Genomic DNA, 13,073 nt, shown 5'->3' with positions numbered 1-13,073 from the left:
AAAAAAAAAAAAAAAAAAGAGACATTTTGGCCAGGCACAGTGGCTCATACCTGTAACCCCAGCACTTTGGGAGGCCGAGGCAGGTGGATCACTTGAGGTCAGGAATTTGAGACCAGCCTAGACAACATGATGAAACCCAGTCTCTACTAAAAATACAAAAAAATTGGTTAGGCGCAGTGGCTCCCGCCTGTCATCCCAGCACTTTGGAGGCCAAGGCAGGCAGATCACTGAGATGGGAGTTTGAGACCAGCCTGACCAACATGAAGAAACTGCATCTCTACTAAAAGTACAAAATTAGCTGGGCATGGTGGTACATGCCTATAGTCCCATCTACTCAGGAGGCTGAGGCAGGATAATCCCTTGAACCTGGGAGGTAGAGATTGCGGTGAGCCAAGATCGTGCCATTGCACTCCAGCATGGGCAACAAGAACAAAACTCTGCCTCAAAAAAAATAACTAAATAAATAATAGCCAGGTGGTGTGGCAGGTGCCTGTCATCCCAGCTACTTGGGAGGCTGAGACAGGAGAATCACCTGAACCCAGGAGGTGGAGTTTGTAGTGAGCCATGATCACTACACTACACTCCAGCCTGTGCAACAGAGCAAGACTCCATCTCAAAAAAAGAAAGGAGATATTTTTTTCATATCGTACTACCGTTATCATCTCTAAGAAAATTAACTAATTCTGCAGTATCTTATATTCGGTTTATATGCATATTTTCTTAGGCATCCTAAAACTCTGTTAGAGCTATTCATGTTTTTGTCCTGAATCAGGATGCATGCAATTTTATGTCCCTCGATTATATCTTAAGAACAGTCGCTTTCCTACCTCTTTGTTTTATATATGTTTTTGGAAGTGTCCAGGGCAGTTGTCGTGTACAAGGTCCCATCTTCTGAGTTTGTCCGGTTCTTTGCTCCTGGCGTGGCCTAACATGTGCTTAGAATGTCCCAAATCACCACAGAAGCCATGGGGCAGCCACAGCAATGGCTGAAGAAGGAGATGGACCCCCTCCTGCCTCAGTGTTTGACTTCTGTCTTCTCTCCTTGGAACATCTACCTGGCCCAGAGAAAACACTAGCTTTGTGACCTTGGGCAAGTCACTTAGCCTTTTTTGTTTGTTTTTTGAGACAGTCTCACACTGTTGCCCAGGCTAGAGTACAGTGGTGCAATCTTGGCTCACGGCAACCTCCGCCTCCTGGGTTTAAGCAATTCTCCCACCTCAGCCTCCCGAGTAGCTGGGATTACAGGCACTCACCACCACACCCATCTAATTTTTCTATTTTCTTTTTTAGTAGAGATGAGGTTTCACCATGTTGGTCAGGCAGGTCTTAAACTCTTGACCTCAAGTGATTCCACCTGTCTTGGCCTCCCAAAGTGCTGGGATCACAGGCGTGAGCCACTGCGCTTGGCCCACTTAGCCTTTTAAGCCTCATCTTCCTCATCCCCCGCCTTGTGGGGACAGGGATTCATTGGGACGGAGCATGTTCAGCAGAGGCACAGGCCCAACCCAGAGGCAGCGTGAGAATGTCAGCTGGGTGCAGTCATGGCAGAGGAGCTGGCAGTATGTCCAGGTCTCAAGGGGGATTTAGGGCGGGATCTACAGGGGAAGCAGGGCTGAGGAAAGATGAAGTCCGTGTTCCTGAGGTGCCATGATGGTCAGCCAGTGGGTGTCAGGGGACCAGGGGACACCAAGGCTCAGAGGAAAGGCCAGGTCTGGGGCAGAGTTAGCAGTGTTACCACGGGAATGAGTGAGGTGGCCCTGGGGTGGGGAGGGCAGTGCAATTCAAGGTTAAAAGTAAGGACTCAAGCCAGGTGCTTCTTTTCCCAGCTCTGCCACTTCCTGCTTGTGTCACTTTGGGCAGTGACTTGACCTTTCTGTGCCTCAGTGTAAAAGCATCATTGGGAGTGCCAGAAATGGAAACTTCCCTCCAGGTGCTCAGCCGAGCTCCTGGCACAGGGTCAGTAGGTGTTGGCCATTATTACTAAGAGGTCTCTAGGCAGAGACTGGATGCCTCTGAAAAGGTGGGGTCATTCAGACAAGGTAGACATCAGGCAAGGCCTCTGCATCCTCTGACGTCGTCCCCTCCCCCCACCCCTAGATGACTTCCGGATCTTCTGTGGGGATCTGGGCAATGAGGTGAACGATGACATCTTGGCACGCGCCTTCAGCCGCTTCCCATCCTTCCTTAAGGCCAAGGTGATCCGTGACAAGCGCACAGGCAAGACCAAGGGCTACGGCTTCGTCAGCTTCAAGGACCCCAGTGACTACGTGCGCGCCATGCGTGAGATGAATGGTGGGTGAGGCTGCTCCTGGGGAAATTGGGTGCGGCAGGCATTGGCCTAAGCCTGACCCGAGCCTGCCTTGAACCCTCTGTCCCCACAGGGAAGTATGTGGGCTCACGCCCCATCAAGCTTCGCAAGAGCATGTGGAAGGACCGGAACCTGGACGTGGTCCGCAAGAAGCAGAAGGAAAAGAAGAAGCTGGGCCTGAGATAGGGTCTGTGGCTGGGCACCCGCTCCCACCTGGCCGGGCGCTAGCTCCTTCCTCAGTTCTCTTTGGAAACCCCCCAGCTATCCACCCACCCCCCACCCCAAAACCAGTTTCAATAAATTTACGTTCATTTCCACCCCTGGCTGGGTGTGGAAGCACGCTGTGGGGAGCAGGGCTTGGCTTCCCCACACCTGGAAGTGGCAGGGAGCCTGGAGAGTTTACCCAGGCGGGCACCTCTGAGCCCTTCCTGCGGTCCCATTCCCTCTTCAAACCTCTTCCACACATGCTAAGTGCCGACTAGTCCAGAGGAGAAAATGGGGGCGGATGGCAAGGGTGAAAACAAGCTGAGGCCCAGACCTGTGTCCTGGCTACTTCCTATGTTCTCAGCACCAAGGTAGGGGATCTTCTAGGCCCTACCCTTCTGGAACTCACAGGCTTCTCGGCCCTCTTCCATCCAGCAGACTCTCACCGAGGTTCTGGACAGTTCTTGGGGACACGATGGTAACTGAAAGTCCTGGGCCCTCCACCCTTAGAGTTCAAGGTCCAGTGGCAGAAAATAGGCCCAGTGCCCTGACAGTGAGGGCCCAGAGTGGTCAGGGCAGGATGGGGGCACCAGAGGGCTGACCTGTGGGTGAGGGGACCCTTCCTGAAGGAACTGGCCACCCCTAAGTCTCTTGTGGGGTTTTCCAGCTTCTCCACCCTGCTGTGCCAGCCAGTTCACTGCGCCATGAGTCTCAGTGGACACCTCTGTATCTCACTGTCTCTGTGGTTGCCACTCCGTTTCTTGTCCCTAAGCTTCTGTATCCCTGTCGGTCTCTGTTCTTTCCCTTGGAGCTGGAAAACGAAAGAGGAGAGACCCACAGAGACTTGGGATCTGTCCCCCTTTTCCCAGCTCCAAGCTGGCCTCTGCCTGTGTGAAGAGGTATCTGTGCAGGGCCTTGAATGCCAGGCTGTAGAGCTTAAACTTTATCCTGAAGGGAGCAGCTAGCCCCAAAAAGCTGAGAAGATTCAAGCAGCAGCAAGGTCCTGGCAGCACAGATGTGCACTGTAGAAGGAGCCCTGCAGCCACCACTGTGGAAGGAGGCTGGGGCAGGGAGCAGGCCAAAGGAGGGAGATGGCAGGGTTTGAGTATGGGGAGGAGAGAAGCGTCTCCTAGGGACACAGTCATCAGAACCCTCCATTAGGAGGGGCAGGTTGGGCAAGACTGGGGCATAAGTTGGATGGACAATACCGAGGCCTCTCAGGGACGGAGATCCCCCTGGAGAGGTGTCGAATTTCTCCTGTTCCTGTCTTCCTGCCTTACTGCCTCCTCTCTGACGTCACATTTTCCAGTCTGGTCAGAGGGTGAGGGCCTCCCTCCCTGGCAGGAAGTGCCCTTTAGCCCCCTGCCATCTGGGCCAGACCACCCAGCCCAGGATCCTCAAAGCCCCTTCCCCCCATCACTAGCCTTCCCTACCCCTGATCCTGCTTCTGCTTCCCCACCTCCTGGGTTCAGGCATAGAGGCACGGGAGGAGACAGGAAGAGAGGATGACTCCAGAAAGGAGGCTTCCAAATGCATGTGATTGTCACTTCCGAGTGGGAGCAGAACAGTGGGTACGGGTGGACGTGCAGAGTGGAGTAACAGGCACTGGAGACTCCGAAACTCGGGAGTGAGTGTGGGGGAGGCTGGACAATTGCCAGTTGGGTACATTGCTCATTATTTGGGTGCACTAAAGGCCCAGGCTTCAAGGTGACATATATCCAGTAAGGGATCTACTAGTACCCGCTCAATGTTTTTCTTTTCTTTTTTTTTTAAAGAGACGGGGTTCCACCATGTTAGCCAGCCTCGTCTCCAACTCCTGACCTTAGGTAATCCACCCGCCTCAGCCTCCCAAAGTGCTGGGATTATAGGCGTGAACCACCTTACCCGGCCTTCTCTCTTTTTCTGAGACCGAGTTTTGCTCTGTTGCCAGGCCGGAGAGCAGTGGCATGATCTCGGTTCACTGCAACTTCTGCCTCCCAGGTTCAAGTGATTCACCTGCCTCAGCCTCCCAAGTAGCTGGGACTACAGGCCTGTGCCACCATGCCTGGCTAATTTTTTGTATTTGGTAGAGATGGGGTTTCGCCATGTTGGCCAGGATGCCTCAGCCTCCCAAAATGCTGGGAGCCCACTTCCTTTTTTTTTTTTTTTTTAAATGTACACGAGTCTTCCTGAGGACAGGGAGAGACAGACAGAGAGAATGTAGCAGACAGACAGAGATGGAACCATAAGCAGGAGGCTCAGAGGCAGAGAAATGAGAACCATCAGAGACTGCGCAGTGGGAAGGGAGATGGGGAGAAAACCAAGAGACAGATGGAGACAGACGAGGAGGTGAGATAGGAACACTCGAAGACAGATGGGGAGGGACAGATGTCAGAAGAGACTGGGTGACAAAGCCTCACTGGAGTCAGGCCCATGGCAGTAGACCCAGCTCTAGAGATGCCAATCTGAAGAAAGGGCAGAGATACATGGAGAGACACAGATGAGAGGCCAGCTTCAAGGATGGGAGGCCAGGACTTCCTTTAGGCCCCCATGCCAGATGGATAGAGGGACCAGTGATCCCCCAGCTCTGTGGCTCACCCCACACTGCTTCCATTCCCGGTGCCACTCCCACCTCATGGGACCCTGATAAAGGGACTCCCTCGTGGAGCCCAGTTTACTTTCTGCAAAATGGAAGGAGGAGCAGTGCCCCCCCACCAGAACAGCAAGTAGCTAATGATCAAGAAGCTGGGTGAGGCCAGGCGCGGTGGCTCAAGCCTGTAATCCCAGCACTGTGGGAGGCCGAGGCGGGTGGATCATGAGGTCAAGAGATCGAGACCATCCTGGTCAACATGGTGAAACCCCGTCTCTACCAAAAATACAAAAATTAGCTGGGCATGGTAGCGCGTGCCTGTAATCCCAGCTACTCAGGAGGCTGAGGCAGGAGAATTGCCTGAACCCGGGAGGTGGAGGTTGCGGTGAGCCGAGATCGCGCCATTGCACTCCAGCCTGGGTAACAAGAGTGAAACTCCGTCTCAAAAAAAAAAAAAAAAAGCTGGGTGAAGATTGGAAGACGCCCATTTGCAAGAGTTACTTTTAATGGTAAATATTATATACTTATTAAAGTAGAGCAGAATGTGCTGGGCGCAATGGCTCATGCTTATAATTTCAGCACTTAGGGAAGCTAAGGGAAGTGGATAGCCTGAGGCTAGGAGTTTGAGACCAGCCTGGCCAACATGGCAAAACCCCATATCTACTAAAAATACAAAAATTAGGCCAGGTATCATGGCTCACGCCTGTAATCTCAGCACTTTGGGAGGCCAAGGCGGGTGGATTACCTGAGATCAGGAGCTCAAGACCAGCCTGGCCAAGATGGTGAAACCCCGTCTCTACTAAAAATACAAAAAATTAGCTGGATGTGGTGGCTTATGCCTGTAATCCCAGCTACTCTAAAGGCTAAGGCAGAAGAATCGCTTGAACCCTGGAGGCTGAGGTTGCAGTGAGCCAAGATCGCGCCACTGAACTTCAGCCTGAGCAACAGAGAGATTCCCTCTCAACACACACACACAGAGGAAACAAAAATTAGCTGGGCATGGTGGTAGACACATGTAATTCCAGCTACTTGGGAGGCTGAGGCAGGAAAATCACTTGAGCCTGAGAGGCAGATGTTGCAGTGAGCCAAGATTGTGCCACTGCACCCCAGCCTGGGTGACAAAGTGAAACTCTGTCTCTTAAAAAAAAATACAGCAGGATGGGCACAGTCTGAAGCCAAGTTACCTGGGTTAAGGGTTGCAGAGTTAGCAAATAAAAATATAGGATACCCAGTTATTTAATTTTACATAAACAATTTTTTTTTTTTTGAGACAGAGTTTTGCTCTTGTTGCCCAGGCTGGAATGCAATGTGTCAATCTCGGCTCACCGCAGCCTTCACCTCCCGGGTTCAAGCGATTCTCCTGCCTCAGCCTCCCAAGTAGATTAGCCACCACCACACCTGGCTAATTTTTTGTATTTTTAGTAGAGACAGGGTTTCACCATGTTAGCCAGGCTGGTCTCGAACTCCTGACCTCAGGTGATCCACCTGCCTTGGCCTCCCAAAGTTTTGGGATTACAGGCATAAACCACAGCACCCAACTGCAAGTTACAGCCGTTATAACATTTCATCTCTGAGTTCATTTCCTAACGATATCTTTCATCCTGAATACCATTATCACATCTAAGAACATAATTCTATAATATTTCATATTCAGTTCATACTCCAATTTGCCCAATTGCCCCAAACTATTACAGCACAGAAGGACACGGGGTCTAGAGAAGAAGGGCAGTGGAAAGATGCCTGCCTTCATTTCCCCCATAGGATTCAATGAAGGCACATGGCATAGTTGGTGTCACACAATGAACCCTCATTTGATGTTGGCTGTTATTGCTACTATTGTTATTGTTGAAATTGTTGATGTCAATATTGTTATGATTGGCACTCCTGAGAAGCAGCCCCTACTCGGCCTGGTGGGAGATTGGGTCCGCCTTCACTCCCACTCCACCCCCGGCAGTCACTCTGCCGATTGTGACGTCAGCTGATGCTGGGGAGCGTGGGGGGAATCTGGCCGGAAATCCCTCTTCCTGTTGTAGATAAGCCCAGCTCAGCCCAGATGACCCCAGACTCTCCTCCCTCACTCCCCCATGTCGCAGGATCAAGACCCCGAGGCAGAGAACCTGTTCACCAAGCCCCCCGCCCCGCCCCTATCGCCCTGTAAACATCTCCCAGCTCCCGCCCTCTCTCACCTAGCCCGCTGTTCCCCAAGTCCCCGTCCAAGCCCACGCCACCCCTGCAGTAAGGCAGCCCCAGAGGCCAGCGCCCATCCTCGAGGCAGGGGTCGCGGCTCGGCCTCGGCCCCGCCTCCGCCCTTGCAACTTGAGCCTAGCTGCGACCCCTGCTCTGACGTCTCGGAAAATTCCCCCTTGCCCAGGCCCTTGGGGGAGGGGGTGCATGATATGAAATGGGGCTGAGACCCCCGGCTAGGGGCAGAGGAACCCGCCAGAGGTGAGCCATGAACTGAGGACTGGATGCCTGGGTGTCTGGGTTAGGAAGGACCTGGGGGAATAGACTCCCAAGAAGCCGGGGGCCTGGACTCCTGGATCTGAGAGACTGAGAGGGCTGTGGTCCCTCACTCCCGGGACCAAGATTCTAGGCTCCTGGGGAAGGAGGGAGCGGAGGCCTGGACTCCTGGCTCTGAGGGAAGCCAGGGCTGGGGCCCAGACTCCAGAGCCTCCAAGTGTCACCAGCTCACCCATTGCCATGTGGACTTTTCCTAACCCAGAACATTCAGAAGGAGCATCCATGGACCTGTGGAACTGGGATGAGGCATCCCCCCAGGAAGTGCCTCCGGGGAACAAGCTGGCAGGGCTGGGTAGGCTGCCGGGGCTGCCACAACGTGTGTGTGGGGAGGGTGCCCAGGTGGGGCCTCTGCTGACCCTAACCCCTTATCGCCTGCAGAAGGAGCCGAATTCGGCTTCTATGTCTCTGATCTGGCGCTCCAGATCAGAGCTGTAAAGGTGGCTGCGGGCTGGGACTCCTGAGTGCTGGGAAAGAAGCAGGAGGCTGGGCTCCTAGGGCAAACGGAGGAGGGGGGCGTGCCTAGGCTCCTGGGGCTGGGCGGGGAGGGGCTGCGTGCTTGACCTCCTGAGGGTGGAGAAGGGGGCGCGGGATGCTGAAATAAGGGCTGGGGGGGTCATAACTCCCAGTCCCTGACAAGCAGACTAGAGGGTGGGTAGTTAGGGGTCTCTGTCATTGCTCACGCTCCTCCCTATACTCAGGTACGAGCTCATCCCTGGCAGGCTTCCCACAACTGGACTGGGGATCCGCGTTACTGTACCCAGAAGTTCCATGGGGGGCGGGTGAGTGTGGGGAAAGGCGGTGGGAGGAGGGGAGTGGGGTTCCGAGGCACCGGGGCTGGAGGTGTAGACTCTTGATCTTTGAGGACTGAGAACACCTGAGCCCTCAAGGTGGCATGGCATGGATCCGGGACGGCCGGGCCCCAAGTGCCAGGGCTGAGAGCTTAGGGCCCTAGAATTTTTTAGGGGACACCTGGGCCCCCCTCACTCGGGGTCCGTTACTCCTCACAGAACCCGACCCTCAGGCTCTTCCATGGTCGGGGAACTGGACAGACGAGGCGTGCACAGCGTGGGACTCTTGGAGCTGCTACTCTCAGACCCTGGGCCCCGCCCCTCCCGGCCCGGGCCCCGCCCCCGCCCCCGCCGCCTGCTCTGAAGGCGCCGCGGGTCAGAATTGTGTCCCCACGGCGGGAGGGGCCACCTCGTGGTCGCGCGCCCAGGCCGCCGGGAGTACCCCCAGCTGGGACTGTTCTGTGGGCCCCGACGGCATCACCTACTGGGGCAGTGACCTCGGCGGGGAGCCGCGCACGGACTGTACCATTTCGTGGGGCGGGCCCGCGGGCCCGGACTGTACCACCTCCTGGAACCCGGGGTTGCCTGCGGATGGCACCACTTCTTTGAAGGGGTACCAGAGCTCAGCTCTCACCGCTTCTTCCGAACCGAGCCCGCAGTCGGACCGTGCCAGTTTGGCTCGTTGCTCCAAAACTAACCACCGAGGTGAGACGCCGCGAAGACGGTGGAGATGGCGAGGCTGGAGCCTTGAGCGGGGACCAAGGCACCTAAGGGGGCGGGGCCCGGGAAACTGACAGCGGGGGGGCGGGGCTTAGGGATAGATACTGGAGGGAGGAGGGGCCTGTGGGCCGCAGTCCCAGATCCTTGGGGAGAAGAGGACTAAGACAGCCTTCGAGGTCTTGTTAAGAGAGACTTATAGTCTTCTAGGGACCAAGGGGATGAGGACGCAGGCTCCTGGATTATATAAAACGAAAGTGATGAAGGCCCAGACTCTGGGTCTCCAAGATGGGGAAGCCAAACTCCTAAATCTCTGACTGGGGCCCTGGACGCCTGAGTCCCCAAGGCTGACTGTTGGGTCTCCTATATAGAGGGATCTGAACTCGTGGATCCCAGAGAAGGGGGAATCCTGACTCCTGTGTCCCGAGTTGGGAGGACTCGGACCTCTAGATATTTAAAGGGGTGTGATCTAGGGCCGGGAAGACTGAGTGTGCCCCTCCCTTCACCTCGCAGGTCCCATTCAGCTGTGGCAGTTCCTCCTGGAGCTGCTCCACGACGGGGCGCGTAGCAGCTGCATCCGTTGGACAGGCAACAGCCGCGAGTTCCAGCTGTGCGACCCCAAAGAGGTGGGGCAGCTCTCCTGCCCAGCCAAGTCCTGCCCCGTCTCCTCTAGTTCAATTTAGCTACCCCCAAGGGCTAGGTTCAATTGCCTAGACCTTGGCCCCGCCCCTCCCCGGCCCACTCGGTGGCCCGCCCAACCCTTCTCAAACCCAGTCTCCCGCCTGGACTCTCGCCACTACCAACCCAGTTTCCACCAGTCGGCGGGGCCTCCCCCAGGTCTGCACTGCCCGCCGTCCCCAGGCCCGCCCCGCCCCTTCCCTCCCCTACCGAGCCCGGCCTCTGTCCTAGGTGGCTCGGCTGTGGGGCGAGCGCAAGAGAAAGCCTGGCATGAATTACGAGAAGCTGAGCCGAGGCCTGCGCTACTACTACCGTCGCGACATCGTGCGCAAGAGCGGGGGGCGCAAGTACACGTACCGCTTCGGGGGCCGAGTGCCCAGCCTAGCCTATCCGGACTGTGCAGGGGGCGGACAGAGAGCAGAGACCCAATAAAAATTCCCGATCAAACCTCGTCGCGCGTGCTCGTCTGATGCGTTCTTCCCCGCTGACACTGACTACACCCGCTAGGGAGCCTAAGTGTGCAGCTCCACATGTTGGAATCTGGCCTCCCCACGTCGGAGACCCAAGCGCCTAGGCCTTCATTTCTTTCCTCTCACATAATCCAGGAGCCTGGATCCTTGCTCCCTAAAAGACTGCAGTGTCTTAGTCCTCTCCTCCCCGAAGACTCTACAGTGCGGGCCACCAGTCCCAAGTCTCTTAAGCCCCTAGGTGCCTAAGCCCAGCTCCTCGCTGTCAGTTTCCAGGGGCCCGCCACCTTAGGCCCCGCCTCTCGACTCCGCCTTCACTCGCTCCTCAGTCTTCACAGACCTTAGTTTTGGGGTAAGGAACCACCTGCCTCCAGTGCTGGGCAATGACCAAAGGAGACCCAGACCTTTAGGGAGCCTGCCATGTGCCCGCCCTGTGATGGGAAAGGCAAAGAAACTAAATCCAAAGCCCATAGGGCCTACTGTGTGCCTGCCCTGTGTCGGAACTTGTAGAGGAATCAGGCCCATGAAAATATATCTGTCTGTTATGTCCTCTTGAAGAGAAGACTCAGACTCCGAAAACGGCTTACTCTGTGTCCTCCCAGGGCTAGGGTTGGTCAAGGAATTAAATCTAGTGCTTGCACCCCAATACCACCCACTCTTTTCCCCACTCCAAGCCTGAGGACACAGAACTCAGCCCTACATTCTAAAGACAGCCTATGCCATTCTGAGAGTCATTGAGTCCCTAAAGACAGACTGCTATGTGGTCATCCTGTGGGCGATGCTGGGGATACAGAGGGACCAAGACAGCCCCAGACCCTCCCCTCAGGGAGCTCACAGTCGGGTGGGAAGACACACCCATCACCAGAGTGTTTTGAGCTGGGATGAGAAGACTCCAGGGGATTGAGGGAGGCCACAAGGAAGGACCTGGCCTAGCCCAGGAGGAGAAAGGTGCAGGAGACTTCCTGGAGGAGACAGCTGATTTGAGAAGTCAGGTAGGCAAAGAATGTTTCAGGCAGAAGGAACAAGAGCAAAGGCCCAGAGGTGGATGATCTCACACCACTGCTAAAAACTATCAATGTGGGCCAGGCATAGTGGCTCACACCTGTAATCTTGGCACTTTGGTAGGCTGAAGCAGGAGAATGGCTTGAGGCCAGGAGTTCCAGACCAGCCTGAGCAACATAGGGAGACCCCCATCTCTGTTAATAAATAAATAAATAAATAAATGTGGCTACATCAGCAACAGGGACCAATTCATAAAGGATCTGTGGGCCCGTGATGAGGAGCCTGGACTTTGTCTCCAGGGCTCCTGGGGACCCATCCAGGGTTTTGTTTGTTTTTTGAGACAGTCTCACTCACGCCTGTAATCCCAGCACTTTGGGAAGCCGAGGCAGGTGGATCACCTGAGGTCCGAAGTTCAAGACTAGCCTGACCAACATCGAGAAACCCTGTCTCTACTAAAAATACAAAATTAGCCGGGCTTGGTGGTGCATGCCTGTAATCCCAGCTACTTGAACTCGGGAGGTGAAGGTTGCGGTGAGCCGAGATCGCACCACTGCAATCCAGCCTGGGCAACAAGAGCAAAACTCCATCCCCACCCCTCTAAAAAAGAAAAAAAAGGGCCAAATTGGCCAGGCGCGGTAGCTCACGCCTGTAATTCCAGCACTTTGGGAGGCTGAGGCAGGCACATCACCTGAGATTAGGAGTTCAAGACCAGCCTGGCTGGGTGCAGTGGTTCACGCCTGTAATCACAGCACTTTGGGAGGCCGAGGCGGGCGGATCACCTGAGCTCAGGTGTTCAAGACCAGCCTGCCCAACATGGAAAATCCCTGTCTCTACTAAAAATACAAAACTTAGGTGGGTGTGGTGGTGCATGCCTATAATCCCAGTTACTGGGGACGCCGAGGCAGGAGAATCATTTGAACCTGGGAGGTGGAGGTTGCAGTGAGCCGAGATTGTGCCACTGCATTCCAGTCTGGGCGACAGAGTGAGATTCAGTCCAAAAAAAGAAAGAAAGAAAGAAAGAAAATAAAGGAAAGAAGAGGAAGGAGAAAGAAAGGAAGAAAGAAAAAGAAAGAAAGAAAAAGAAAGAAAGAAAGAAAGAAAGAAAGGCAGGCAGGCTAAATTGTGTAGATCATTCATGAGGACATTGGCTTTAGACTAAGAGTCAGACCAGTATTCCTCTGGTGGGTTGGGCATATTGCTGAAGGCGGCTGGAAGCCAGGAGGCCAGGGAGTGTGCTACTGCAATAGTCCAGTCTGAAGGTGATGGTGGCCTGAACCAAGTGGGCTGGAGGAAGATTATGGATATACTTGCAGGAAAAACCAACAGGATTTCTAGGTCAGCTATCGGGTATGAGAGAAGGATCAGAGACAAGGACTATTCTGTGGCAGCAGCACATATTTATTTTTTTTCCTTTGAGACAGGCTGGGGATTTCCAGCTGTCTGGAATCCCCTCCCACATAGTGGGAGCTCTCTTTCCCCTCCTGGATTTCCCTTCCACACTCTTCATGGAAGTTTTCTCTCTTCTTTTTTCTCTTTTCTCTGCCTGAATAAAATCACCTTTCTGCAACAACACCAATAAAAAAAGAGACAGGCTGGTCAGGAGTTCGAGACCAGCTGGACCCACGTGGTGAAACCCCGTCTAAAAAATACAAAACTTAGCCGAGCGTGGTGGTGGGCAGCTGTAGTCCCAGCTATTCGGGAGGCTGAGGCGGGAGAATCGCTTGAACCCGGGAGGCGGAGGTTGCAGTGAGCCGAGATCGCACCACTGCCCTCCAGCCTGGGCCACAGAGGAAGACCCTGTCAATAAAAAACTTTTTCTT

At 54.6% G+C, this 13,073-nt stretch overlaps 2 protein-coding genes across 4 annotated transcripts in view; both read left to right on the top strand.

The window, feature by feature from the left end:
* The window catches only part of RBM42 (RNA binding motif protein 42), a 9,803-nt gene extending 7,178 nt beyond the window's left edge, over positions 1 to 2,625 (top strand). For all 3 annotated transcript variants that reach the window (XM_032249511.1, XM_032249510.1, XM_032249509.1), the window contains 2 exons: positions 2,098 to 2,292; positions 2,382 to 2,625. In XM_032249511.1, coding sequence (XP_032105402.1) covers positions 2,098 to 2,292; positions 2,382 to 2,494 — 308 coding nt within the window. In that variant the 3' untranslated portion in view covers positions 2,495 to 2,625. The remainder of the gene's footprint in view (positions 1 to 2,097; positions 2,293 to 2,381) is intronic.
* A 4,722-nt stretch (positions 2,626 to 7,347) lies between these two features.
* Positions 7,348 to 10,235, top strand: ETV2 (ETS variant transcription factor 2). The gene is given in 6 exon segments (XM_032249557.1): positions 7,348 to 7,919; positions 7,922 to 8,032; positions 8,239 to 8,380; positions 8,609 to 9,094; positions 9,620 to 9,732; positions 10,016 to 10,235. Coding segments are annotated over 6 exon segments (1,191 nt in total). The 5' UTR covers positions 7,348 to 7,781; the 3' UTR covers positions 10,217 to 10,235.
* The last annotated feature ends 2,838 nt before the right edge of the window (positions 10,236 to 13,073 follow it).

This window comes from Sapajus apella, unplaced genomic scaffold (genome assembly GCF_009761245.1).
Source record: "Sapajus apella isolate SASKATOON/1434 unplaced genomic scaffold, GSC_monkey_1.0 scaffold68, whole genome shotgun sequence".
In the NCBI taxonomy this organism is placed as follows: Eukaryota; Metazoa; Chordata; class Mammalia; order Primates; family Cebidae; genus Sapajus; species Sapajus apella.
This window is presented reverse-complemented; position numbering and strand designations above follow the sequence as displayed.